General features: G+C 51.8%; 7 protein-coding genes across 7 annotated transcripts; 4 read left to right on the top strand and 3 right to left on the bottom strand.

Moving 5' to 3' along the window:
* Positions 1–636, top strand: ENH_00012020 (hypothetical protein; the record flags this gene model as incomplete). The annotated part of the gene is made up of 2 exons (XM_013578937.1): positions 1–128; positions 212–636. Coding segments are annotated over 2 exons (553 nt in total), but the record flags the coding sequence as incomplete, so codon positions are not given.
* Positions 637–774: 138 nt separating this feature from the next.
* Positions 775–3,404, bottom strand: ENH_00012010 (hypothetical protein; the record flags this gene model as incomplete). Its single annotated transcript, XM_013578936.1, has 3 exons — positions 775–975; positions 1,036–1,617; positions 1,884–3,404. 3 exons carry the CDS (start codon positions 3,402–3,404, stop codon positions 775–777), a joined length of 2,304 nt encoding a protein of 767 aa, XP_013434390.1.
* Positions 3,405–3,448: 44 nt separating this feature from the next.
* Positions 3,449–3,814, bottom strand: ENH_00012000 (hypothetical protein, conserved; the record flags this gene model as incomplete). Its single annotated transcript, XM_013578935.1, has 1 exon — positions 3,449–3,814. One exon carries the CDS (start codon positions 3,812–3,814, stop codon positions 3,449–3,451), a length of 366 nt encoding a protein of 121 aa, XP_013434389.1.
* Positions 3,815–4,685: 871 nt separating this feature from the next.
* On the top strand, positions 4,686–7,376 carry ENH_00011990 (hypothetical protein, conserved; the record flags this gene model as incomplete). Its single annotated transcript, XM_013578934.1, has 1 exon — positions 4,686–7,376. One exon carries the CDS (start codon positions 4,686–4,688, stop codon positions 7,374–7,376), a length of 2,691 nt encoding a protein of 896 aa, XP_013434388.1.
* Positions 7,377–8,795: 1,419 nt separating this feature from the next.
* Positions 8,796–10,745, top strand: ENH_00011980 (Ubiquinol-cytochrome c reductase complex 14 kDa protein, putative; the record flags this gene model as incomplete). The annotated part of the gene is made up of 4 exons (XM_013578933.1): positions 8,796–9,066; positions 9,499–9,648; positions 9,909–10,028; positions 10,594–10,745. 4 exons carry the CDS (start codon positions 8,796–8,798, stop codon positions 10,743–10,745), a joined length of 693 nt encoding a protein of 230 aa, XP_013434387.1.
* Positions 10,746–12,736: 1,991 nt separating this feature from the next.
* Positions 12,737–14,335, bottom strand: ENH_00011970 (hypothetical protein, conserved; the record flags this gene model as incomplete). The annotated part of the gene is made up of 2 exons (XM_013578932.1): positions 12,737–13,700; positions 14,085–14,335. The coding sequence occupies 2 exons, from the start codon at positions 14,333–14,335 to the stop codon at positions 12,737–12,739; spliced, it is 1,215 nt and encodes a 404-aa protein (XP_013434386.1).
* Positions 14,336–19,156: 4,821 nt separating this feature from the next.
* Positions 19,157–21,888, top strand: ENH_00011960 (ubiquitin-conjugating enzyme, putative; the record flags this gene model as incomplete). Its single annotated transcript, XM_013578931.1, has 9 exons — positions 19,157–19,192; positions 19,527–19,643; positions 19,944–20,021; positions 20,393–20,441; positions 20,575–20,678; positions 20,919–20,986; positions 21,208–21,259; positions 21,366–21,410; positions 21,829–21,888. 9 exons carry the CDS (start codon positions 19,157–19,159, stop codon positions 21,886–21,888), a joined length of 609 nt encoding a protein of 202 aa, XP_013434385.1.
* Between the last annotated feature and the right edge of the window lie 1,504 nt (positions 21,889–23,392).

The raw sequence follows: 23,392 nt of genomic DNA, 5'->3' as shown, positions 1-23,392 counted from the left end.
GCAGCAGCAGCAGCAGCAGCAGCAGCAGCAGCAGCAGCAGCAGCAGCAGCAGCAGCAGCAGCAGCAGCAGCAGCAGCAGCGTACCGAGTGCCAGTGTTGCCTGGAGGCCAGGAGGGGAAAAAGGGCTAGTTGGTCTGCAGTGTTTCGCATTTGCAAAAATGCCAAATAAAAAGTTATGAGAGATAAATCTGTTGCTGCTGCTGCGCTGCAGCTGCGCGCCAGCTGTCCAGACAGCCGAAGCAGCGAGAAGTGCCACCGCGTACACCGCAGCTGCAGATTCGCCAGGCAGCAGCAGAACTCTCGCGCCGCCTGCACACGCGCAGCAGCAGCAGCAGCAGCAGCAGCAGCAGTATCAGCAGCAGCAGCAGCAGAACTCTCGCGCCGCCTGCACACGCGCAGCAGCAGCAGCAGCAGCAGCAGTATCAGCATCAGCAGCAGCAGAACTCTCGCGCCGCCCGCACACGCGCAGCAGCAGCAGCAGCAGCAGTGTCAGCAGCAGCAGCAGAACTCTCTCGCCGCCTGCAGACGCGCAGCAGCAGCAGCAGCAGCAGTATCAGCAGCAGCAGCAGCAGAACTCTCTCGCCGCCCGCAGACGCGCAGCAGCAGCAGCAGCAGTTGCAGAAGCAGCAACAGTAGCAGCAACAGTAGCAGCAGCAGTAGCAGCAGCAGCAGAAGTAGCAATAGTAGCGGCAGCAGCAGCAGCAAGCGCACAAGGCCCGCTTCCTTGCCAGCTAGCCATGCAGCTAGCTGAGGCCCCGAGTCTACAGTTGACTATCAAGGTGCTGCTGCTGCTGCTGCTGCTGCTGCTGCTGCTGCCAGCCCTTGTCCTCTTTCATTTTGCTGCTGTCGTCTAGGCTCAATATCTTTGCAGCAGCTGCTGCTGCTGTTAACACTTTTTGTCTTTTTAGTTTTTATGTCTTTTCTTTGCTGCAGTGGCTCCTGCCTTGGCGCGAAGGCGACTCCCTCTTCTAAACCCTAAACCCCAAACCCTAAACCCTAAACCCTAAACCCTAAACCCTAAACCCTAAGCCTTACCTGTGTGGATAGCCCCTTCACGCGCAGAACTGTTGAAAAAGCTTTTCCAACTGCAACAGCAGCAGGAAGGCGAAAGGCAGCTCTGTTCGCATTAGCAGCAGCTATTGCTGCTGCTCTTGCTGCTGCTGCTGCTGCTGCTGCTGCTGATCCTTCTGTCTCTGCTGAGGCATCTTCTGCTGCGGCTTCCTCATCATTGTCGTCTAAAGCAAGCTCGTCCTCTTCCTCCTGCTCTTGCTGCTGCTGCTGCTGCTGCTGCTGCAGCAGCTGCTGCTGCTGCTGCTGAAGTGTGTCTGCCAGCTCTGCCGCCTCTGCGCCAACGCGGGGGGGCTTCCACTGCGAGTCAGCTTCCACTGCATCTTCTTCCCCCCAGCTGCTGCTGCTGCTGCTGCTGCTGCTGCTGCGCTGCAGCGGCAGCAGCGCCGGCAGGAACAGCTGCAGAGAGAGAGATGAGGGCAGCGCCACGCGCTGCACTATTTGCTGCAGCAGCGGGAGGTGTCTAGACACTCCAGCTCGCTCATTAGCAGCTGTCGGAATCGAGACAGACAGACGGACCAGCAAAGCTGCTTCTGTCAGTGGGGCGGGCTGCAGCACAAGCAGCAGCAGCAGCAGCAGCAGCAGCAGCAGCAGCAGCAGCAGCAGCAGCAGTAGCGGGTGTGCAATCTTCTTGAAGCGTTTATTTGCGTTTGTTTGCTGCTGCACAGATTCAACTTCGATTTATTTCCTTAATTGTGATTTATTTTAAATTAATTAATTAATTTAATTAATTAATTAATTAATTAAATTAATTAATTAATTTAATTAATTAAATTAAACTGAGAATTAATTTGCTGCTGCAGTTATAAACCCACATTCTTCATTGCTGCTACGTGCTGCAGAGTTGCTGCTGCTGTCTCTACAGTGAACTCTCCCGCCCTCGCCCTGATCTCATCCAGCACGGCCCCCACCACCCTCGCCACCAGCGGGTCCTGCTGCTGCTGCTGCTGCTGCTGCTGCTGCTGCTGCTGCTGCTGCTGCTGCTGCTGCAGCGGGGGGGCCCCGGGCAGGTGCAGCAGCGCGGGCAGCAGCAGCGAGAGATCTTTGGGCGCAAATTCAAAACGCAAGTCCATCACTCTCCGCAGCAAAGAAGACACGAATGGCTCGAGGGGCAGCTGCTGCTGCTGCGTTGGCGCTGCTGCTGCTGCTGCTGCTGCTGCTGCTGCTGCTGCTGCTGTTGCTGCGTGGAGGTGGACGGCTGCAGCAGAGAGGTGGACGCAGTCCTTTGTCTTCATTTGCTGCATGCATTTGTGTCTGCTGATTCGCTGCAGCAGCATTTCCAAAAAGGAGAAAAAAGGAAGTGTGGGGTTTTCAGTTTCGGGATCGACTCCCGCTGCTGCGGTGTCTGTACACCTCAGCGGCGCAGCAGCAAAGCGGAGAAAAGGCCCTCCGCCGGCCCTGGCGCATGCAAAGCGGGCGTAGGCAGCAAGGAGCAGCGCGAGGGTTTGCTGCTGCTGCTGCTGCTGCAGCCGGGGGGCCAGGGAGACGTAGATCTGCTGCAGCAGCTGCTGCTGCAGCAGCAGCGGCGCGGAGGCGTCCTTTGCTGCAGTGTGCGCCAGCAGCGCCAAAAGCGGTGGGGTTGTTGTTGCTGCTATGCGGCAGCAGCAAAGCGGCAGCAGGGACTGCAGCAGCAGCGGGTCGCGGAGCTGCAGCCGCTGCAGCGCAGCAAGCAGCAGCACTGCGTCGCTGAGACTCAGCTGCTGCTGCTGCATGCGAATTGCTTCGAGAATGAAATTAATAAAACTGAATTCTCTTTTTCGTGCTGCAGCAAACAGCCGCACCACCTGCACCAGCTGGTGTACAGACACCGCGCCCCGCAGCACGCACCACCGGTACATAAACCCTTCCCACAGCCGCCGCAGCAGCAGCTGTTTGCTGCTGCAGTGCTGCATGCACTGCAGCAGCTCTTCGGGGCCCATTTGCTGCACCCGCTGCAGCCGCGGCAGCTGCGAGCAGCAAATCTCCGCCGCCAGCGGCGGCCGCCGCTGCCTCCGCGCCTCTCTTGTGGGGCCCGCGGTGTACGTACACCGCGGGCCCGGAGGCAGCAGCAGCGGCTGCTGCAGCGGCTGCTGCGGCTGCAGCAGCAGCTGCTGCAGCGGCTGCTGCGGCTGCAGCAGCCGCTGGCGCTGCTGCAGCGGCTGCTGCGGCTGCAGCAGCAGCTGGCGCTGCTGCAGCGGCTGCTGCTGCTGCGGCCGCTGGCGCTGCTGCAGCCGCTGGTTCTGCTGCTGCAGCTGCTGCTGCAGCGGCCGCCCCTGCTGCTGCTGCTGCAGGCCTGCGCACTGCTGAGGTGTACGTACACCGCAGGAGGCGCGGCCCAGCAGACGGGGCAGCAGCATTGTGAGGTGTACAGACACTGCGCAGCAGGGCTGGGGCGCGGGGCTCACATTAAGGCGAAGGAGAAGGGCTGGTGGGCCGCAGCGGCCCCTGCTGCTGCTGCTGGCGCTGCTGCTGCTGCTGCTGCTGCTGCTGCTGCAGAATGCGCAGCTGCCAACTCCGCACCCACCAGCTGGTGAGTCTGCATGTGCTTGCTTATGCAGCGGTCCACACAGGCCTTCTCCCAGACCTCCAAGTGGGGCTCGAGGGGCCCCCGCAGCAGCACTTCTCCCTGGGGCCCCACGCGGCAGCAGCAGCGCGAGAAGCAAAGCTGCTGCATGCGGTTGAGGCTGTCCGTCAGGCCGGTGATCCCCGCCACCAGCGCTTCGCCGGTGCTGAACAAAGAAGCACCCGGGGGCCCCCCCGCGGCCATTCTGCGCCCCCAGCAGCAGCAGCAGCAGCAGCAGCAGCAGCAGCAGGGAGGCAGCGGCGCCAGCAGCAGCAGCAACGGCTCTTCAAGCTGCTCGCCAGCGCGCGGGAAGTGCAAAACAGATTAACATCGACGCTGCCTCTGCGGCTTCGCCGGATCTGCTGCAGCTGCTCGGAGAAACTCGTTCAGGCTGCAGCCGCCACGCAGCGCCTTCGCCCCCAAAAAGGCCTCCACTGCCTTTAAACGGAATTCTAAAAAGCAAATTAATTCTTTTGTCTTCTAAAAAGGAAAAAGGAATTAAATGGGACGACTTGGAGCGGCGGAAAACTCCGGAGAAGGCCCCCCGGTGCGCCAGCCAGGCCTTGCAGTCGGCAGCGCGTTTCTGCCCACGCTCATCGACGATCTTCGACTTATTCAAATGTATTAGTGGCTAAATACCATTTATATATTCAAACTAAACTATTTGCTGCATTAACTGCGCAAAAAAAAGCGAGATCGCGCCCGAGGAGGCCCCGGCACAGCCCCTCAGCCAGTGCTGGGGGCCCCCCGTTCATGTTCGCCTCATGCGGAAAGCGCGGGAAAATTGATTTAAATATATTTGAAATAATTCAATTTATTTCACATTTATGGAGGCTTAGGCGGAAACAGAGGTGAGATCGCAGCAGTTTTGGGCCGCTTTCCGCAGCGGCGGCTGAAATCGACGGAAAACCAAAAAAATAAAAGTGATGCGAAAATCGGCCTGAGGTGTACAGACACCTCAACCAATCCGCGACGAGGCGCCACCTTGGTGGACGAAAGTCTCGGAATTCAATTCAAGTACTCTTTTTGTTGTTTGCCTTTTCTGAATTTATGAATAGTTTGAATTTATTGACTCATGGAAGTCAATTTGGGCTGCGGGCCCTCGATGGCTGCTGTTCGCGGCATCTTCGTGAGACCCCCAGTCTACCCACGGCGGTCTTTCCTGACTGCAGCTTATCGACGCAGAAGCCCCTCAACCTCGCAGCTTTGTGCTTCGTGGGCTGATGCAGCAGCAGCAGCTGCTGCTGCTGCTGCAGCAGCTGAAACAGCAGCAGCAGCTGCAGCAGCAGCGGCTGCGAGTAGGCAGGGCCGCCTTCGCCTTGCCTGCCAGCCTTCCTACCAATCTTCCTGTGTTTCCCTCAGTCCCCTGCACCACTTCCGCTCCCGCGCATTTGCTTCCAGCAGCAGCAGCAGCAGCAGCAGCAGCAACAGCAGCAGCGAGGGCAGCAGCAACACAGCGAGCGGCACCGCCGACACACCGCGCCCTCCCGGCAGGGCCTGCGCCAAGACCTCTGGCTGCAAGTCCTGTCCGCTCCCGTGCAGCAGCAGCAGCGGCAGAAGCCGCAGCAGCAGAAGCAGCAGCAGCAGCAGCAGCAGGAAGCACGAAGACAACGTGCACCGCGGGTACTTGTTTGACCGGATTGGGGACTCTCCGCGGTCAGACATCCAGCGGCTTGCTGCTCTGGATTCGCTGACTCTGTGCACGCTGAAGACAGTGCAGCTTCCTGCTGCTGTGCTGCAGAAGCTGCTGCTGCTGCTGCAGCACGTGGGGCGCAAGAAGGACTTGGAGAAGACAGGCCGGCTGCTGGCGCAGAAGACAGCAGCAAGAACTTCGGTGGAGCTTCCGCGGGTGCAGCCTTCGCTGCTGCTGCCGGAGGTGCAGCGGGTGGCGGCGGAGGCAGCAGCGCGGCAGCAGCGGCAGCAGCAGCAGCAGCAGCTGCTGCAGCAGCTGCAGCAGCAGCCGGAGGGCGCGGCTGCGGCGGAGCTGGCTGCTGCTGCGGCGCGCGCAGCAGCAGCAGACGGCGGCGCTGCAGCAAGCTGGCGAGCGCCGCAGTCCGCGAGGCAGCTGCTGCTGCAGGGCCGCGACACGAAAGTGCTGCGGGCGCTGCCTGCTGCTGCTGCTGCGCTGCTGCAGCAGCTGCCCTGCGAGGGCCGCGAGGCCCAGGAAGCCCTTGCTGCTGCTGAAGACGCGCGGCACCGGCTCTACCGCCAGGTGACCACTGGTCACTCTCCGCTCTCTGCTGCTGCCTGGACGGCCCACCGCTTTGCTGCAGTTTATGCCCCGCTGCTGCGCATTTTGCTGGAGCTCAAGAGCCGCTGCCCGGACTTCAAACCCCACAGAGTGCTGCAGCTGCATGCAGGGTTTGCTGCAGGTCTTTTGGCGGTGCATGCGGTGTACGGACAGCTGCTGCATGCAGACCCTGCTGCAGTTCCCCGCAAGCACGGCAAGGGCCCCGACCCCGCCCTCGCAGCAGCAGCAGCAGCAGCAGCAGCGGAGGAGCCCCCCCCCCCAGCAGCAGCAGCAGCAGCAGCAGCAGCAGCAGCAGCAACGCCCTTTGAGTTCATGCTGGCTGTGGAGCCTTCCGAACACTTGGCCAACATTGGCCGCTACTTGACTGCCGACTTGTCGCCCCCAGTGGTGTGGCAAATGGCCCTCTACGACGAGGGGCTGCGCCGCCGCCCGCAGCAGCAGCAGCAGCAGCAGCAGCAGCAGCAGCAGCAGCAGCAGCAGCAGGAGGACGACCGCTTCGACCTGGTGCTGCTGCCGCACGTGCTGCTGCGCTCCGTGGAGGGGCAGCCCAGCCGCGAAAGTTTGCTGCGCTCGCTGTGGGGCCGCCTGCGGCCCGGCGGAGTGCTGCTGCTGCTGGAGCGGGGGACAGTCTCTGGGGCGCGGGTGGTGGGCAGTGCCCGCGAGCTCTTCATCAGCGAGCTCGGCAGCAGCAGCAGCAGCAGCAGCAGCAGCAGCAGCAGCGGCAGCAGCAGCAGCAGCAGCAGCAGCGGCAGCAGCAGCAGCAGCAGCGGGAGCAGCAGCAGCAGCAGCAGCAGCAGCAGCAGCAGCAGCAGCAGCAGCAGCAGCTTTTACTTTGTGAGCCCGTGCCCGCACGAGGGGCCGTGCCCGCTGAGCAGCACGGGGCGGGACTGGTGCCACTTCGGGCAGCAGCTGCAGCGGCTGCCGCATGCAGTTTACAGCAAAGGGCGCAGCAGCAAAAGTGTGGAGACGGAGAAGTTCAGCTACTTGGTGGTGCGGAAGGGTGTGGGGCCCCGCAGCAAGTTCGGGTCTGCTGCTGCTGCTGCAGCAGCAGGGGCCCCCCCCGAGGCCCTGTCTTTCTTCTGGCCGCGGCTGGTGGGGCCCCCCCTCCGCGGCAGCAGCCACGTGCTGCTGGACTGCTGCAGCAAACCCCACACTTTCCAAAGAGTTGCTGTTTCCAAACGGATGCAACATGCAGCAGGATACAAAAGGGCTCGTGCTGCAGCATGGGGGGACCTGTGGAGACACCCCAGCCGCGTGGTGCGCCCCGAGGCCCGGCTGTACGTACACCCCGAGGTCCGCGAGGCAGCGGACCGCCGCCTCCGCAGACAAGCAGCAGCAGCAGCAGCAGCAGCAGCAGCACCAGCAGCAGCAGCAGCAGCAGCAGCAGCAGCAGCAGCGGAGGGCTGCGGGGGAGAACGGGGGGAAAGTTCTTCTAAAAAAAATCCCAAGGCCCAACTCGACTCCCGCGCTGCTGCTGCCCTCACTGACACCCTCAGCAGGTACTGCGGCCACTAGGCCAACAGCGGCGTTCTTGCTGCTGCTGCTGCTGCTGCTGCTGCTGCTGCTGCTGCTGCTGCTGCTTGTCTGCAGCAGCAGCAGCGGGCACTGCCGAAGGGTGCTTCTGTGCATGCATGTTTATTATGTTTACAATGTTTATATTCCACATTTAATTCTGCATCTGTTATTTATTCAGTCGGGGAATGCACGGGGGAGGCTTATAAGTGTATTATATATATATGGTGCAATATATAAATATATATATAATTTATATATATAATATATATATTATATCTATGTTATATATATTATATATATTATTTATATTATATATATAATATATATGTTTATATATATATATATCTGTGTTTATAGACTGCTTTTTGCATCTTTGCGCTCTTGCGCGTACACTGTACGTACACCTCAGCGCAAGGTGAGTGGACTTGGGGCCACTTTTGTTTCTTTAAAGTTATTTAAAATACTTTTTGAATAAAACTTTTTGTTTTAAATAACCAAACAACGAAGCAAAAGGCAGAAGCCCCCGCGTGCATGCGCATGCAGCTTCGCGGCTGTGGGGCCCCACAGCCGCAGCCCCTTTGCTGCAGCAAGCTAGCAGCAACAGGGGCAGCTCGAGATAAGCTAAAAGGAGTGGCAGAAAGGCCGTTTGAGGGGCCATTTGGCCCTTTTTTGGCCCCCTTGGCCCCTTTTTTGGCCCCTTTGCATGCCTATTTTGCTTCCTTGTTTGTTGTTTGATTAAAAACACCATTTTGCCGAAAAGCTGATTCGTTTTCTGTTTCATTTGAAGTGCTTTTGCGCTGCTGGCGAGCCGAGCTGCAGCAGCTGAGTTCGCGAGAAGACTTCGGTGGAGAAGTCCGAGTTGGCGAGGTCTTGTTGCTTTTTTTTCAAATTAATGAAATTAATTTGATTAATTTAGTTAATTTAATCAATTTAATTTGTTTAATTGATCTAAAAATCAAAATAAGTGGAAGCAACAGAGAAGCGAAGGCAAGGTGTACATACACCGGGTTCTGCGCGTCTGTGGGCTGTCGCGGCTGGCGGCGGCGGCCCAGCGCCGCTCTTTGGATTTAAAAAGGCGAAATAAAGAAATAAAAATAAAAAAATAAAATAAAAAATGAAAATTAAATTAAAAACAACGAAAAGAAACGCAGTAGTGGCCGTCGCTGCAGCGCATGCAATGGCTCGGCTGCAGCAGACCGTTGGGTGTGCGGTCTTCTGCAGCAGCAGCAGCTGCTGCTGCTGCAGTTTTGCGCTTCTTTTTGAAAATTAAGTAAATAAATGAAAAGCCTTTTGTATTCTTTCTTTAAATTTCTTCTTTAAAAGCAACTTCAGCTCTTTTTGCGGAAGATCTGCTGCTGCGCGCGCAGCGTTTCGGGGCTGGCGGCCCGGCAGCAAAGTTCAACTTTTGAATTACTCATAATGGCGGCCTTTCACCGCGAAGTGGCGAAGTACTTCGCCAAGTACGCGGCCACCGCCGCGGGGGCCCCCTGCAGCAGCAGCAGCAGCAGCAGCAGCAGCAGCAGCAGCAGCAAAATGGCCAGCCTCGTGGCCTTCACTCCTGCTGCACCCCAGCCCTCTGCTGTTCGCTCCTTCCTCAGCGAACTCCTCGCCCCCGTTTGGTTCCGCTTCTTCAGAGGCCCTTTGGACAGGTGGAACCAGGCGGCCATTGGCAAGTACTTGCGGGAACAAGGTCAGCAGCAGCAGCAGCAGCAGCAGCAGCAGCAGCAGCAGCGGCAGCAGCAGCAGCAGCAGCAGCAGCGGCAGGATGCAGAGAGCATAGGCTGGACTTAGGGGGGCTAGTGATGGAGAGGCGTGGGGGTTGGGGTTCTTTGCTGTGGCCTTCGCATGCACACTTTTGCTGCTGCTGCTGCTGCTGCTGCTTTGCATGCACACTTTCGCTGCTGCTCTGTTGCGTGTCGCTTTTGGCCGCGGCATTGAGGTGTACGTACACCGCAGAAAGCCGCGGCTGAGCCGCGGAGTCCGCGAGGAAGTGGGGCAAATAAAAAGCAATTTGGGGAGTTTTTGGAGGATTTTTTCACCGTTTTTTGTCTTTTTTGTTCTTTTTTCTTTTATTTTTATTTTATTTTATTTTATTTTATTTTGTTTTGATTTATTTTGTCAGGATTGATGTACGATGACCTTTATTCCGACAAAGAGCCGGTCATTGAGCGCGCGCTGGAGCTGCTGCCCGAAGACTTGGCCACCGCGCGGTACCGCAGGATCATGAGAGCCACTCATTTGAATCACATTCGACTTTATTTGCCTCCAAATGGTAAATTAATTCAAAAATAAAAAAGAAAATCTTTTAATTTAGTGGTAAATTAATTCAAAAATAAAAAAGAAAATCTTTTAAATTAGTGGCGAAGCGCGGGGGAACCTGCGGAAGTGGAAGTTTCGGAAAAGTGCTGCAGCGCGCGCCGTTGTTGGGGTGTACGTACACCCCGCGAACGGCCGGGGGAAGCAAGGGGTGAGTGGACTCATTTGATTAATTAAATGAAAATAAATTGTTTTTGTAAATTGTTTTTGTTGCAGAACAAAACTATGATCCTTTTATTCCCTATTTGGCGCCTTATGTCGAAGAGGCGAAGTTTCAGCTGCAAGAAGAAGAGGAGCTGCTGGGCTACCACATGTGGGAGCGCCGGCTGTATTCAGGTGGGCTAAATGGACTTTAAGTACTTTTTATTTTCAAAAGTAAATAGTTTTATTGTTTTATTTGAACTTAAATTGTTTTAAATTGTTCTGTTCCGTCTCAATCGGTTCAACCCTCTCCGCTTGGCGCGCCTGGGGTGTACAGACAGCGCGCAGCCGTGCAGTTCAGGCTCTCCTTTCTCTTTCTTGTCAATCAAAACTATTTCTTTGTTGTTTTCCATATTACACACATTATAGTCAATCATTTATTATTATTTATTTGTTTTTTATACTGCATGTTATATATATATTCTTGTTGCGCCTTCACTGCACTCCTTGCTGCCCCGTGCACATACACAAATACAAAGCTGCATGTGGGTATTGTTTTTATCTTTTTTATTTTCTTTTTATTTCCCAATTCTTTTATTGAAAGAACATTTTTGCTGCAAAAAGTCCTCTTGTGAGAAAGCCTCGGCAGCTGGCGCCGGCGCATGCGCGCCGCGCATGCAGGGCTGGGGTGTACGTACACCGCAGCGCATGCAGGGCTGGGGTGTCTGTACACCGCAGCGCATGCAGGGCGTGTCTGCAGGCGGCTGCACCGGGCTGGGGGACTCGGAGCCTGGAATGCACTTTTTGGTTTCTTTTCCCAACATGTATGGGGGCGGGGGGGGGCCCCACAACAAAGCCCATTTGTCTTCTTTGGCCTGTTGGGGACTCCGCCGAAAAAGCCAAAAAGTCTGAAGGCCCAGTTCGCTTCCTTGCGCAGACTCGCGCCTTTGTTTAGGCTCTTTATGTGCAATATATATGCACATGTATATATAATATATATAATATATATTATATATATGTATATATATATATATTATATGTATAATATGTATGTATTGTATGTATAATATGTATATTTTGTATATGTAATGTGCATATACTGTATATGCAATATGTGTATATTATATATATATATTTATATATATATAATATGTACATATTGTATGTATAATATGTGTATATTACATATATGATATGTATATATTATATATATATAGTGCATATATTATGCATATAATATATATATTGTATATATTATGCATACAATACATATATTATATATATACATATATATATAATATATATATACAAATATTTATATATATATATATATATGTGCAAACAAATATAAAATCTGTGCATGGGCACGCAGAGACTCCCGTGTGTCTGTACACCTAGGCTCCGGATACGTTCCGGAGCAGCTCCTGCGCTGCTGCTGCAGCAGCATGCGCTGCTGCTGCTGCAGCAGCGGCTGCTGCTGTTGCTGCTGCAGCAGCAGCTGCTGCTGCTGCGGCGCGTGTTTATTTCTCTTTTTTGCGCAATTCCGCATTTCCGTGATTCCAAATTCGCGGCTTTCAAAAGAGAAACAAAACCCTAAACCCCGCTAGGAACTGCAGCTACAAACCCGCGTGGCAAACCCTAAACCCTAAACCCTAAAAAGTGCGTCTCAGTTTTCAATTAGAAGCTTTCGCTTGTCGGGGTGTATGTACACCGCGTTACGAAACTGCAATTGTAGATCTGCATTAGGTGAGTATATATGCAATACAAATAAATATTTATTTTTATATTTATATTTTAATTTATTTATTTATATTCATTTGCATTTATACATTAGGAACACTTCAAGTTTATCTACATTAGCAGATCTGCTGGAGAGGCCAGCGAGAGGCGAGCAGCAAACTATTCTGGCTAAAGATGATAGAGATAAATAAAGAATGAATTACAAATGAATTAAAAATGAATTAGAAAAGAATTAGAAATAAATTGGAGATGAATTAGAGATAAACAGAAGACGAATTGGAGGTGAAGAGCACTGGCAGGAGGTGTACATACACCCGAAAGCAACGCCAGAGCTCCACGCAAAAAATTGGTCTGGCTTTTGACGTTGTGAAAGGCACAAAAAATCTTTCAAAATAAATAAGTTCAACATTATTATTAAATAACATTATTATTTAAATAATATTATCATTTAAATAATAATATTAAAGCTGGAGGGAGCAGCAGCAGCCCTGGGGCCGCTGCAGCAAGCTGGGAAATTCAAAGACATATAAGCACACGAAGAGTGCACATGCATGCACTGCTGCTGCAGCAGCAGCAGCGCATGCAGCAGCAGCGCAAGTGCATGCGCTGCTGCTGCAGCAGCAGCAGCGCATGCAGCACCAGCGCAAGTGCATGCGCTGCTGCTGCAGCAGCAGCTGCTGCTGCGTCGCTAGAAGCAAACACAAAACACAAATTGAATCCTTCAACGCAAAAACTAAAGTCTTCTGCGGCTCCACAGCTGCTGCTGCAGCTGCTGCTGCAGCTGCTGCTGCAGCTGCAGCAGCTAAAGGCAAATCCTTTCATTTATTTTTCCGAAGTGCAGCAAAGCGTTCAAGTGTACGCGCATGCATGCATGCGCAAATGTGGGGTTTTGAAGTGCATGCAAGTTGAACACATTAGCAATGCAAGTGCACATCTCCAAATGTATTTTTGCATCTAGACAGTTATATTAAATATATTTATTTATTTATTTTTTATTATTTGAATTTATATTTATAAAGGGGACTTTGTGGGGAATAAATTCACATGCGTGCTGAGCATTTGCACATGCGGGTGTGCACGCGTGAGGTGTACGTACACCTCACGAGAGTTCATCTGCATTTCAAATTTCATTTGCTCAGTGCACTTTTATTAATTGCGGCTTTTTAATTCTTCTTTTTGGCTTCTTGAGCGTCGCCAGTGCTAGTGCTTCTGCTGCTGCTGCTGCTGCTGCTGCTGCTGCTGCCTTCTTGCTGCTTCCCCTCTCCCCTCCCGCCCACGCTTCTGCATGCATTTTTATTTGAAGACATTTCCAAAGTTGCTTCTTTGGTTTGTCTTTTGTCGTGCCCTTGCGCTTCAGCCTCTTCGCTGCTGCGGCTGCGCTTCCCCTTCCCCCCTCTCCCCCGTTCCCGCTGCTGCTGCTGCTGCTGCTGCTGCTGCTGCTGCTGCTGCTGCTTGTGCTGCTTGGTTGCTGCTGCTGCAGCAGCAGCTTCTTCTCCATCTGTGCTGCCGGCGCGCCCCCCCTTTCCCGGCCCGTCCCATTTCCCCTTTGTCTCGCTCCGCGCGTGCCGCTGCTGCTGCTGCTGCCGCCGCCGCTGCTGCTGCTGCTGCTGCTGCTGCTGCTGCTGCGCGGCTGCTGCTGCTGCGTCTCGGGAGGCCGCAGCCGGCGCGTCTTCTGCGCTGACTTCGGAGGCCTCCGGAGGCCCACTCTTTGCTGCTGCTGCTGCCTTTTTGCTGCTGCTTTTCTCCTCCGAAGAGCCACTTTGGCTGTCCGAAAAATCTTCTGACTCCGACTCTGTCTCCGACTGTTTGCTGTTCAGCCGCCGCCGCGCGGCCTGTCCATACACCGCAGCAGGGTCCCAGTCCGCGTCGCTCTCGTCGCTGCTGGACTCGAAGGGGTCCTTCGCGAACAGCAGCATGCATGCGCTGCTGCTGCTGCTGCTGCTGCTGCTGCTGCTGCTGCTGCGGCTGCTGCTGCTGCCCGCGGCCGGCGCGCCCTTCTTCGACCGCCTGCTGCTGCTGTTGCTGCTGCTGCTGCTGCTCGTGCTGCTGCTGCCGCCGCTCTCCCGCTCGCGCTTTTCTTGCCTCAGCCTCTTCCGCTCCAGAGCCACCTCCAGCAGCATGTGGTAGCTGCAGCAGCAAAAGAACAAAATCAATTAAGTCAAACAATCAGCAACGAACGCAACAAAGAGCTGCTGCAGCACCTGCTGCTGCTGCAGCAGCTGCAGCTGCAGCAGCTGCAGCAGCTGCAGCAGCTGCATTGCTGCAGCAGCTGCAGCAGCTGCTGTTGATGCCCTGCTGCAGCTGCACTGCTGCAGCTGCTGCAGCAGCTGCAGCAGCTGCAGCAGCTGCAGCAGCTGCACAAGGGGCGCAGCGGGCGGAAGCCCGAGACCAGTGGACCACTGCGGGTGACCAGTGGACACTTGCGGGTGTGGGGCCCCTGGAGGCCCTCAAGTGTTTAAAAGTGGATTTAATTTAATTATTTTTTGCAAGTTTGTGCACTAAGAGGCCCACCGCGTGGCCCTGGAGTATCTTATGGGCTGGGCCCTGCGGCCAAAGCGCAAGTCCGAGACTTGAAGAGAATCGGAGTCTTCTTCTGAAGAATTGTCTTTAATGACTATCACCTCTTTGGGTTCTTCGCCCCTCCCCAGCTGCCGGGGGGCCGCTGCTGCAGCAGCAGCAGCAGCAGCGCATGCGTCTGCGGCCATTCCGGTGTCTGTACACTGCAGCGCGCTGCACACGGCGCGGCCCGAGGACGCAGCCATCCCGCTGCTGCTGCTGCTGCTGCTGCTGCTGGGGCAGGCAGCGGAAGGGCCAGCAGCTGTGCGTGGCCTTCAGATCCTTCGCGGAGTTGCGCACAAGTCGAAGCAGCAGCAGCCGCGAGCGGGAGGCCGAGGCAACAGAAGCAGCGCTGCAGCGCGGGCAGCAGCAGCCAGGAGGCCGCGAAGCTGAGGCCCGATCTTCGAGATTGGGGAAATAAATGGCCTCTTTGAAGCAAAGAAGCAGCAGCTGAGGCCCTCAGCTGCTTCTTGTTTGCCAGGGAGGCTGCGGGAAAGCCCAGGGAGCCGCCGCCGCCCCGCCAGCGCTGCTCGGAAAGCTGCAGCAAACGCGGGAAATAAACCCGCGCTGCATAGCAGAGAGTTTTGCTGCGCGTTGGGACGGGCAGAGCCGGCTGGGCGGCCGCTGCGAGGCCCTGGAGCGCGAGTTCCGTGCGATGTGCAAAGCTGGAAACTCGAGGGAGAAGAAGTTCGGGGAAACTGGCCGGAAGGAAAGAAACCACGGCCCAGTCAGTGTGAAGCTGCCAACCAAAAAAAGTGGACAAGAAAGATAATGTGCTTGTGCTTTAAATGCGACTAAAGTTGTGCGAGGTCGGGCGTTGCAAAAGCTGTTCGATTTCTGGTGTACATGCACCTCAGGGCCCGCCGCCGAAAGCCATGACGGCGACCCTTTGGAAGGACTGAGCCGTTTGAATAGAAAGGAAGAACCAAAATAATTAATTGCGGCGGCGTTTTGAAAGTATAAAGCAAAACTTTTAATTCCGAAAGACCGCTAGACAGCAGTTTACCCGGCCACGTGCTTCTTTCTGAACACGCCAAGAGCAGGAAGCTGAGCACCTTAGCGATCCGCTCAAGACAAATGCAGAACAAACAAAACAATCATGTTTAATGTCTTCCTTTAGACCTAATTGCATGGTCAAAATGCAGCGAGAGGCCCTCTAACTGTTCAGTGGAAGCTGCTGCCCGTTTTTGGCAGCGCCGGAGCCACAAGAGCCAACGTGGGACTTGCACAGGCAAAATTCTCCCTGATGAGCCCCTTAAACCTATTCAGTGCATGCAAAGTCCTATTTTTTATTTTTCTTTTCTTGTTTAAGCCCCATTTTCCTTTTATTCGCGCTGCACGAGTGCAGCAGCAGACCCGGTACAATGCAAGCCCCTGCCAGTACGGTAACACGCGCAGTTCCCCTCTTGGCTTTGCTGCTGCTACTGCTGCTGCTGCTGCTGCTGCTCAGCGGGGCTGAACTTAGTTGAGTCATTAATATGTTAGTAAGAAGGCCGCGCTGCTTCTTGTTTGTGGATTTAATAATTCAAATTTCAAAGAGGGAATCTTAAAGCCCTTATGTTCCCTCAGTGCCTTTAATGTCTTATTAATGGCATGCACAGAGAAGCTCCTGTAGTTCTTAGTTAGCCCTTGTGCTGCGGGCAGTGCAGCGGGAGCAGCAGAGGGCTGCTGCTGCAGCGGGAGAAGCAAAGGGCTGCTGCTGCATGCTGCTGCGTTGCTGCTGCTGCTCTTTTGGCTCCAAAAGAGCAGCAGCAGCAACACAGCAGCATGCGGCAGCAGCGCCAGTTCAAGTTCTGCGAGTGAGAGTGTAATGTAGTATTATTTTCTTTCAAGTTTATATCTTTTTCTTTGAATTTCTTGCTGCAGTGCTCTGAACTTGTGCTTTGCAAGTTTAGTGTTTGCAATATTCACTTATATTCATTATGAATTAATTCCAGCTTCGCTTTTGTCTTCGCCTAAAACAGTCAAAACAGAGGCCAGACTCACTGGGGTCTTCTTATCTATAAGAAAGCCGCAGCAGCCGCTGCAAGCCGCAGCTTTGCAGAAGCTCTTGTGCAGCAAATAAATAAATAATGCATCATTAGAAGCAGCTTTCTGCTTCTAATGATGCATTATTTATTTATTTGCTGAACTCTCGAGGCTTTCATAATTACTTGGATGCACTAAGAGCCTCCAGTGGCAAAACTCTGTAGAATATAATGCGGTGAAGACTCTTTTGCATGCAACGCAGTGGCTGCTTCCCATCTTGCTGTTTCTCCTGGAAAGCTGCCATTAGTCCCCATTTAAGCCACCAAAAGAACTTAATTTTCGATTAAAAGATAATTTTCTTTGCAAAAGTGCAGCCAATGAGGAGCTTTCCGATGGGAATGCATGCAAAACGGCAATTCAAATTGTGCAGCGGCACGCGAGCCAAGAAGACAGAAACAAAAGACCACATTTGAACAAAATGGCTAAAAAATGGCTAAAAATAGTAAAGATGAAGAGGTGTTTGGCAATAAAAATGTACTGAGGAGTGAAGCGTTATTTGCGTATCGACCAAGATTGGATATTCATGAATTCTTTTGGGAATACCGGGCAGTGCATTAGAACTCTTCGGAAATAAAAGATAAGAAGGCCATTCACACTTAATTGGAAACAGAGAGTCCAAACAGTGTCCCAATGGTAGCAGAAAAAGCAAAATAAAAGCATAAGGATCCTTTGGAAGCAGGTGATCTCATGCAGCTGGGGTGCTCGACACAGCTGGTTCTTCAGAGCATTCAATTCATGTTTTCCACTAGTTCTCTCAGGCTGTACTTTGCCTGTTCCCCCCGTGTTGCCCACAGTTGTAGTTGTTGCCTGTTTTAGCTCAGTTGGCCAAACCCGGCTCAGAACTGTAGAGGAATATGCCAGGAATATGCCAAGATCTGCCAATACCTTGCTGGCTGGCGGGCGGTATTCCCTGGATCCACCAAAGGCTGCACTGCCTTCTTCATGCAATGCATAAAGAAGGTTTTTAAAGTTGTGCGAAAGCTTTCTCACACTCGCAGCGCTGAAGGCTCGAGGATTCAGGCACTGCTGCACGAGCAGGTGCTGCCAGAATGCTGGCTTCCTCGCAGCTTTCTAGTGCTTGCAGCCCTTTGACTGCAGTATATAGCCATTGTTAACATTCTATACTGCACTGAAAGCAAATTAGGCGCAAGATCTTCCCGTTTCGCTCATTTGAAAGAACTATTTCACAGCTGCAGCGCGCCGTCGTAGAGGTTCAGCTCCACTCCCTCGCATGTGGGAAAGTTGCACTAAAGCTGTGATTTCTGTTTCTGATTTTTTCAAAGTTTCTTTGCACGTTCTGCCTTTCTGACCCTCCATGCTGCACATTTGACGCTGCTGGCCCAATAAGGAGCACTTAAATGAACACTCTCCAAGTGGACCCACCTAAGCAGAGAGAATAAAGCTACCGGAGTACTGAAGACTAGCGTTTTGATGAAATAAATTGAGCCAAAAGATTCAGAACAATAGTGCAAAAAGCAAGCTGAGGAGACTGGCTGCATATTTCAGATCCAAAAAGCTGCGTCCGCTTCCAGGGAAGATCTCGCTGTCCTATAAAAGGAATCCCGCGCACTGTAAAAGGGCCTTCTTCATATTCTTTAAAGTCTAATTTGTAGTGTCCAACCAAACATCTACAATTAGATGATTTGTTTCCGCAGCGAAGGACTTGCAGCGATTAAGGAGGCCCTATAATTGTGACTGTGATAGCGACGCAGCTTCCATTTGACTGCATAATATGCAGCAGTGCTACAAACAGTTTCCAGGAGAAAACCTAATTTCCCAGAATAAGATAGGAAGAAACCCTCACATAGTGAGCAGCCTCCTCAAAAAGGAACTGCAATTTGCACATTTCCTCTTCTTGTACATTCTGTTTCAATGTGGACATAAAGCAGGGCCTCGTGCTGCTGCCGCTTTGCTGTGCAGAATCGGGCACTCCATGTTGAGACTAAAGAACAGATATAAAGCTTTCCGGGTGCATAATTAGGCCTACTGGGTGTGGACAGAATGGCCCATGGAACTGCTAGAAACTGGCCGCCAGATGTGCAAAGTGACCCATGTGTGCAGTTTTAAGCCTCAACTGAAGACCTCCAGGGTTTGTCATATCATTGAAGCTCTCAACAGTGAGGCGATCAGGAGGAATCTGGAGAGATATTAGCCTGATGCTTTTTCTAAACAGAAGCAGTCAGCGAAACGGGAGTGGCTTCGTCGCACAGAAACACTCATTCTTTAAAATCACTGCCGTTCACAGAAGTGACTCAGACAGATTTGCAGTTCAAATCACCCTTGACTCATGAGAACTTGCCAAGGGCCACCCTTTGCTTCCCATCTTCCCAATTCCGCATTCTTCAGCGGAATACTATTGTAGTGTGGCTTCGGGGCACTGCAGCGTTGACTGAGCTGTGCTTTCCGTCCCCCCGCAAATAAAGTAGCGACTGCCGATTACTATGCAATCGGCTTTGAAAAAAAGCAGCAAAATGCTGTAAAATTGAAGAAGCTGAGGGTAAAACGTGTTGTAAGATTCGGGTACGTACTGTGGCTAAACTGGAGAGCCCGAAGCTGGTGCTGGCCGTTGTTCATACTCATGAACAGAGAGGCAGCTGGTATTTGAAGAAATGAACATGTAATTATACGGCAGAAATTCAGTAAAAAGTTGAATTACTTAAGCCATGGAGCGAGGGGAAGTAGAGGGCCCTTGGTGAGCTTGGCGAGAAGCCTGTTTAGGTTGGTCGCGCCACAACACATGCAAGTTGTTCTTGTTGGTTCTTCCGTGTGCATTTGTTTTCGGCATTATTGTAAATACCCAGCCTGTTCACTTATGTCTGTCTGCGTGCTGCGTCTTTCTTTCTAGTCAACAAACCCGCCGCAGCAGTCCTACCCTCTGTTTCTGCCCGCTTCCGTTGTACGGGAGCCGCCGCCGTCGGCCAGACGAAGCGCTTCCTGTGTACGCGCCACAACATAGAGTTAAAATTAATTTAAAAGGATAAATTACTACAAACCTAAGGATGGCAAAACCTAGGGAACATGCGAGACTCGAAAAGGTGGGTACTCGCTGCTGCGGAAACGTGAACGGCAACGCACGCTGGATTGTTATTTGATTCAGTTAATTGTGTCCAGTTGGAGCAAATATGAAGCGCCATCTCCGCACAAGAACAGCGTGGTCGAAGGACTGCTGCAACGGTAGCGACGGGAGCCGCTCCCGATCCGCGTTCTCTGTACGATTTTAAGTTACGCGGGTGTGTATATTGGTATACTAACTGTGTCATGCTTTCTCGCCTCTGTGTTGAGTTTGAAAGATTACAGTGCACTGGGAATTGACTGTGCTGAGTGTTGACTTCATCTTTCGTGCGTTTGCCACTCGCGTGCACATCCCAGGAGCTGCTGGGTCTGCAACAAGACAGGGAGGGAAAGGCAAATGACGACGAGCATGACGTCTATGCAGAGAAATGGGACACAGATATATCGCACTGGAGAGGGCGAATCAAGGGGCCTGTAAGTTAGTGTGCACGCTTAAGCAGGAGAGCGCGGGTGTTCTTGTGCAGACCCATATATGATCATCTCGCTGCAACTTTGGGTGTAGGAGTTTCCTTATGTGCATGCGTGCTAATGAGCGTTTTCGTGGCTGCACGGATTCATTGTATATGGTAGTATATGTACTAATTGAGGCGTAGGTCCTCCCTTTATATTGTGGACGTGAGTAACGATCGATCCGACTACGTGAGCTTTCGTATGCGTCATTAGATCCACTTCGAATTGCACGTGAATGAATAAATTTTTATGTTTGGCTTGCAGTTAGACACGCCGTACGAAGGAGGCGTCTTCATACTCGACATTAACATTCCCTCCGACTACCCATACAACCCTCCCAAGGTACACTTCATCTTTCACTTGTTTCTTCGGTTCAGCGCCTACTGTTCTAACAATAACTTATTGCTGTAGTCCTAGCTGCTGATTTTCTCGCCAAGGCACGCGTATTCATCATTTTCGACTTTCAGGTTGCTGCTTTTGCGCGTTGTATCGCCGCCTGTTCATCAGGTGGAAGCTGTTTGCCAGTCTGTGGCGCTTCATTTTTTTTATTTTTTACCTTTACTGGCTCTGCATGGAATAAGTTTGCCGCGCTGTTTCGGTCCATCCGTTCCGCCTTCCTTTGGTGTGTTTTTGTATTCATTTTTTCCCCAGTCTTCACTTCTGTATGTTCACGCAAAGGTGGTCTTTTGGTCCATGGTTGTGGCTGTCTGCAGATTAACTTCGTGACGAAGGTTTGGCACCCGAACGTGTCGTCTCAGACAGGTGAGAGACACGAGACAAACTTCCTGGATATCCAGCAGCAGCCCAGTGCCCAGGGCGCTGCGGCACTAATTAATGTTGCTGAGCAGTTAGTTGGCATTGTAGTCTTTGAATCGCTTCTATTTTTTGGTTTTAGGTGCCATTTGCCTCGATATTCTCAAACATGAATGGTCCCCTGCATTGTCCATAAGGACAGCTTTGCTTTCAATTCAAGCCATGCTTGCGGACCCCGTGCCTACAGTAAGTTGCACACTATATCTGTACCACTTTGCCACTTTTATGATGATGGTTAGTATAATTGCTGTACAGCGAATAATAAAGTACGTGCTATTCTGTGCAGCAATGAGCACGCAGCCGTTGTAGCGGACCGAGCATTTGCAGCTCTGAGCGATTTAGTTGATTTTTAACCACTTTTGTCGCACAGTTTGAACCAACTCTTCCAAATGCCGAGATTCTAGGCCCGACGTATTTATTTCTCAGGATCCTCAAGACGCAGAAGTCGCCAAAATGCTCATTGAAAATCCAGATCTGTTTCAGAAGACCGCGCGGTGAGGTTCTCTGCATGTTTTACTTGTTACGGGTTGAAGATTGATCGCACAGGGTTCAGGATTAGTTGGTGTCTTACTAACGCTGGAGGGAGGCCCCTAGTCTAAACTGCTTGAGTCCGACATTTTGTTTGCAATCTGGATCTCTTTTGGGGTCTTTGATGCTTAGGGCTAAGATTTAGGGTTTAGGGTTCAGGGCTTGATTTCTGGGGTTTCTGCTGCAGCCACTGGACGGAAACGTTCGCCATGAACTCTACAGAGTCACAGGAAGATAAGGTAGGTTACTCCACTGCGTAAATAAAGCTGTTATAAAAGCCAAGAGGAAATGAAATGGACGAGCAAGCATTAAATGTAAACATATCAGCTGCTAAGTTGCATGCAGGTCAAGAAGCTGGCGGACATGGGATTCGACAAGGAAACGGCTCGTGTAAGAGGCACCCCAAAACCAACCGAATCAAATGCACGCCGCTTCTATGGTTGTTCTCAACATTTACTTTTACAAAAAGAAGTGATATAAAGGGATGTACTGACAATTCGCGCAGAGAGAAATAGACTTAGTACATCTGGATTCAGGCTAGATTGTGGGCAGTTCCGTTACGTGAAGTTTTCTGAGAGGCTGATTGAATTTTTGTTGAATATTTTGCTCCATATTCGGAGATGTTGCACATTAGTTTTTGTTGTTGCTACTTTCCTCCCTGTGCCCTTCGGTTCTTGTCCCGGTTATTTTGTTGATTGTTTGTTGCTCGTGTTACTCGTGCTCGCCATTACTTATTTTGCTTCTTCTGTACTGCACAGGGGTTGCGGATACCTGGAGTTGTTATTGTCGTGCTTTTTTTTTGCTTCAGACGGCGCTGATGAATGCAAATTGGGACGAGACATCGGCATTGAATTCTTTGCTGGGGTAAATTTTCATTTCTTGGCAGCCGGAAAAACGGGAAGAAGATAAAGAGGGGAGACTGCTGCGATTCAGCAAAACGAGACGGACGGAGACGGACGAAATGAATTACACGTCCCAAGTTAGAACTGAGGCAACGAACAAAGTTTCACAACTCCTTTTCACCAACATTTGGACGCACCAGCAATTGTTTATTGCATTTCACGCATAAGACGCTAGTCGCCCCAGAAATTCACGGAGTGATGTGCAGTCAGCCTTCTCGTTCGTTGGTGGATGTTTAATTCAAGGCTCAGAAATAACAGACATAAGCGGTGCATTGTTGCTCCTACGGACATCGGGGATGCAAGATAAGGGATGTGCCTTTTGTCTTCTTTATTGAAATATGAACAAGTAAGTTATCAGACGTCGGTCAGGGGTATCATTTTATTCTGTGGCGGTTGGGTCAGCCTTCCAGCTGCGCCTTCATACCTCTCTCATTCCCCACCGTAGTGCTGTCTGTCTTTGCTAGCCTTCCGCACGACGTCTTTGCCCATTTGAAACAAAGCTCTACAGTCACAGAGCATGCACGTATGTGCTTGCGGCGGCAGCCAGGATATGAGTATTAATGAGTGAGAGCCACGCTTGCGGCGCCCTGGACGTCCGTTCGTGTCAGTCGGTAGTAGACATATGTGTTTATTTAAGATTTGGTGCTTTTCTTTCCCCTTTCTGTAGCGGAAAGAGGAGAGCCAGATAACAGCCTGGTAGACAGTGCAGGTCGAAGGGCCTGAGGTGGAATTGCGCGCGTTTTCATCTCCATTTTTTGTTTTGTCGAGACGGAACTTAGTCATATCAGACCATTTAGTTACACGCCGAATACGGATTGTGTCGAACTGAAGCCACCGCAACAGTCAATTTTTTTCTTACGAGGTCCCCCCTCAGCTTTAAAGGAAGGGAGGCAGTGGCGAAACACGTGGCAGCTTGTACAGAGTACCTTCACATGCATCCCGAAAGTACATTTGCGCTTTTCCGGTAGACCTGAGTAGGCTTCCTATTTACGTTGAATGCTGTGGTGCGTTCGTTAGCTCTGCCTAACTATCTTCAATTAGCTTTAATTACATGAGCAGGAGCAGCTTCAGGGGTGATTTGCTGCACATTGTGAGACGAGGAAGGGGCTGTATCTTTGCTTGTTTGCACGGGAAACCTTCATTTTGTCTGTATTCATTTGCTTGTGCAAGATATTAATTAAAAAAAATGACGGGGCGGCCCCGAAGTCTACATATTATTCAAGGCATACGATTCTGGGTATTTAAAGGCACCTATGAAACGCACCCATATACTATGCGTATACTTGCATAAACAGTTGTTCGTTTGCCAAGGCTTAGTCCGTTTGCCAAAATTTATATTCCCGTATTTATATTCTGATCGAAGCGTTCATGGATGTTTAAACTTAAGCCGATTCCGATTGCAACACTATACGTGCATACCATTTTCTACTTCAAAACAGCCCTCCCGAACCCTCTTGGAGTAAGTGCAAG

Source organism: Eimeria necatrix, genomic scaffold (assembly GCF_000499385.1).
Source record: "Eimeria necatrix Houghton genomic scaffold, Enh_scaff136, whole genome shotgun sequence".
In the NCBI taxonomy this organism is placed as follows: Eukaryota; Apicomplexa; class Conoidasida; order Eucoccidiorida; family Eimeriidae; genus Eimeria; species Eimeria necatrix.
This window is presented reverse-complemented; position numbering and strand designations above follow the sequence as displayed.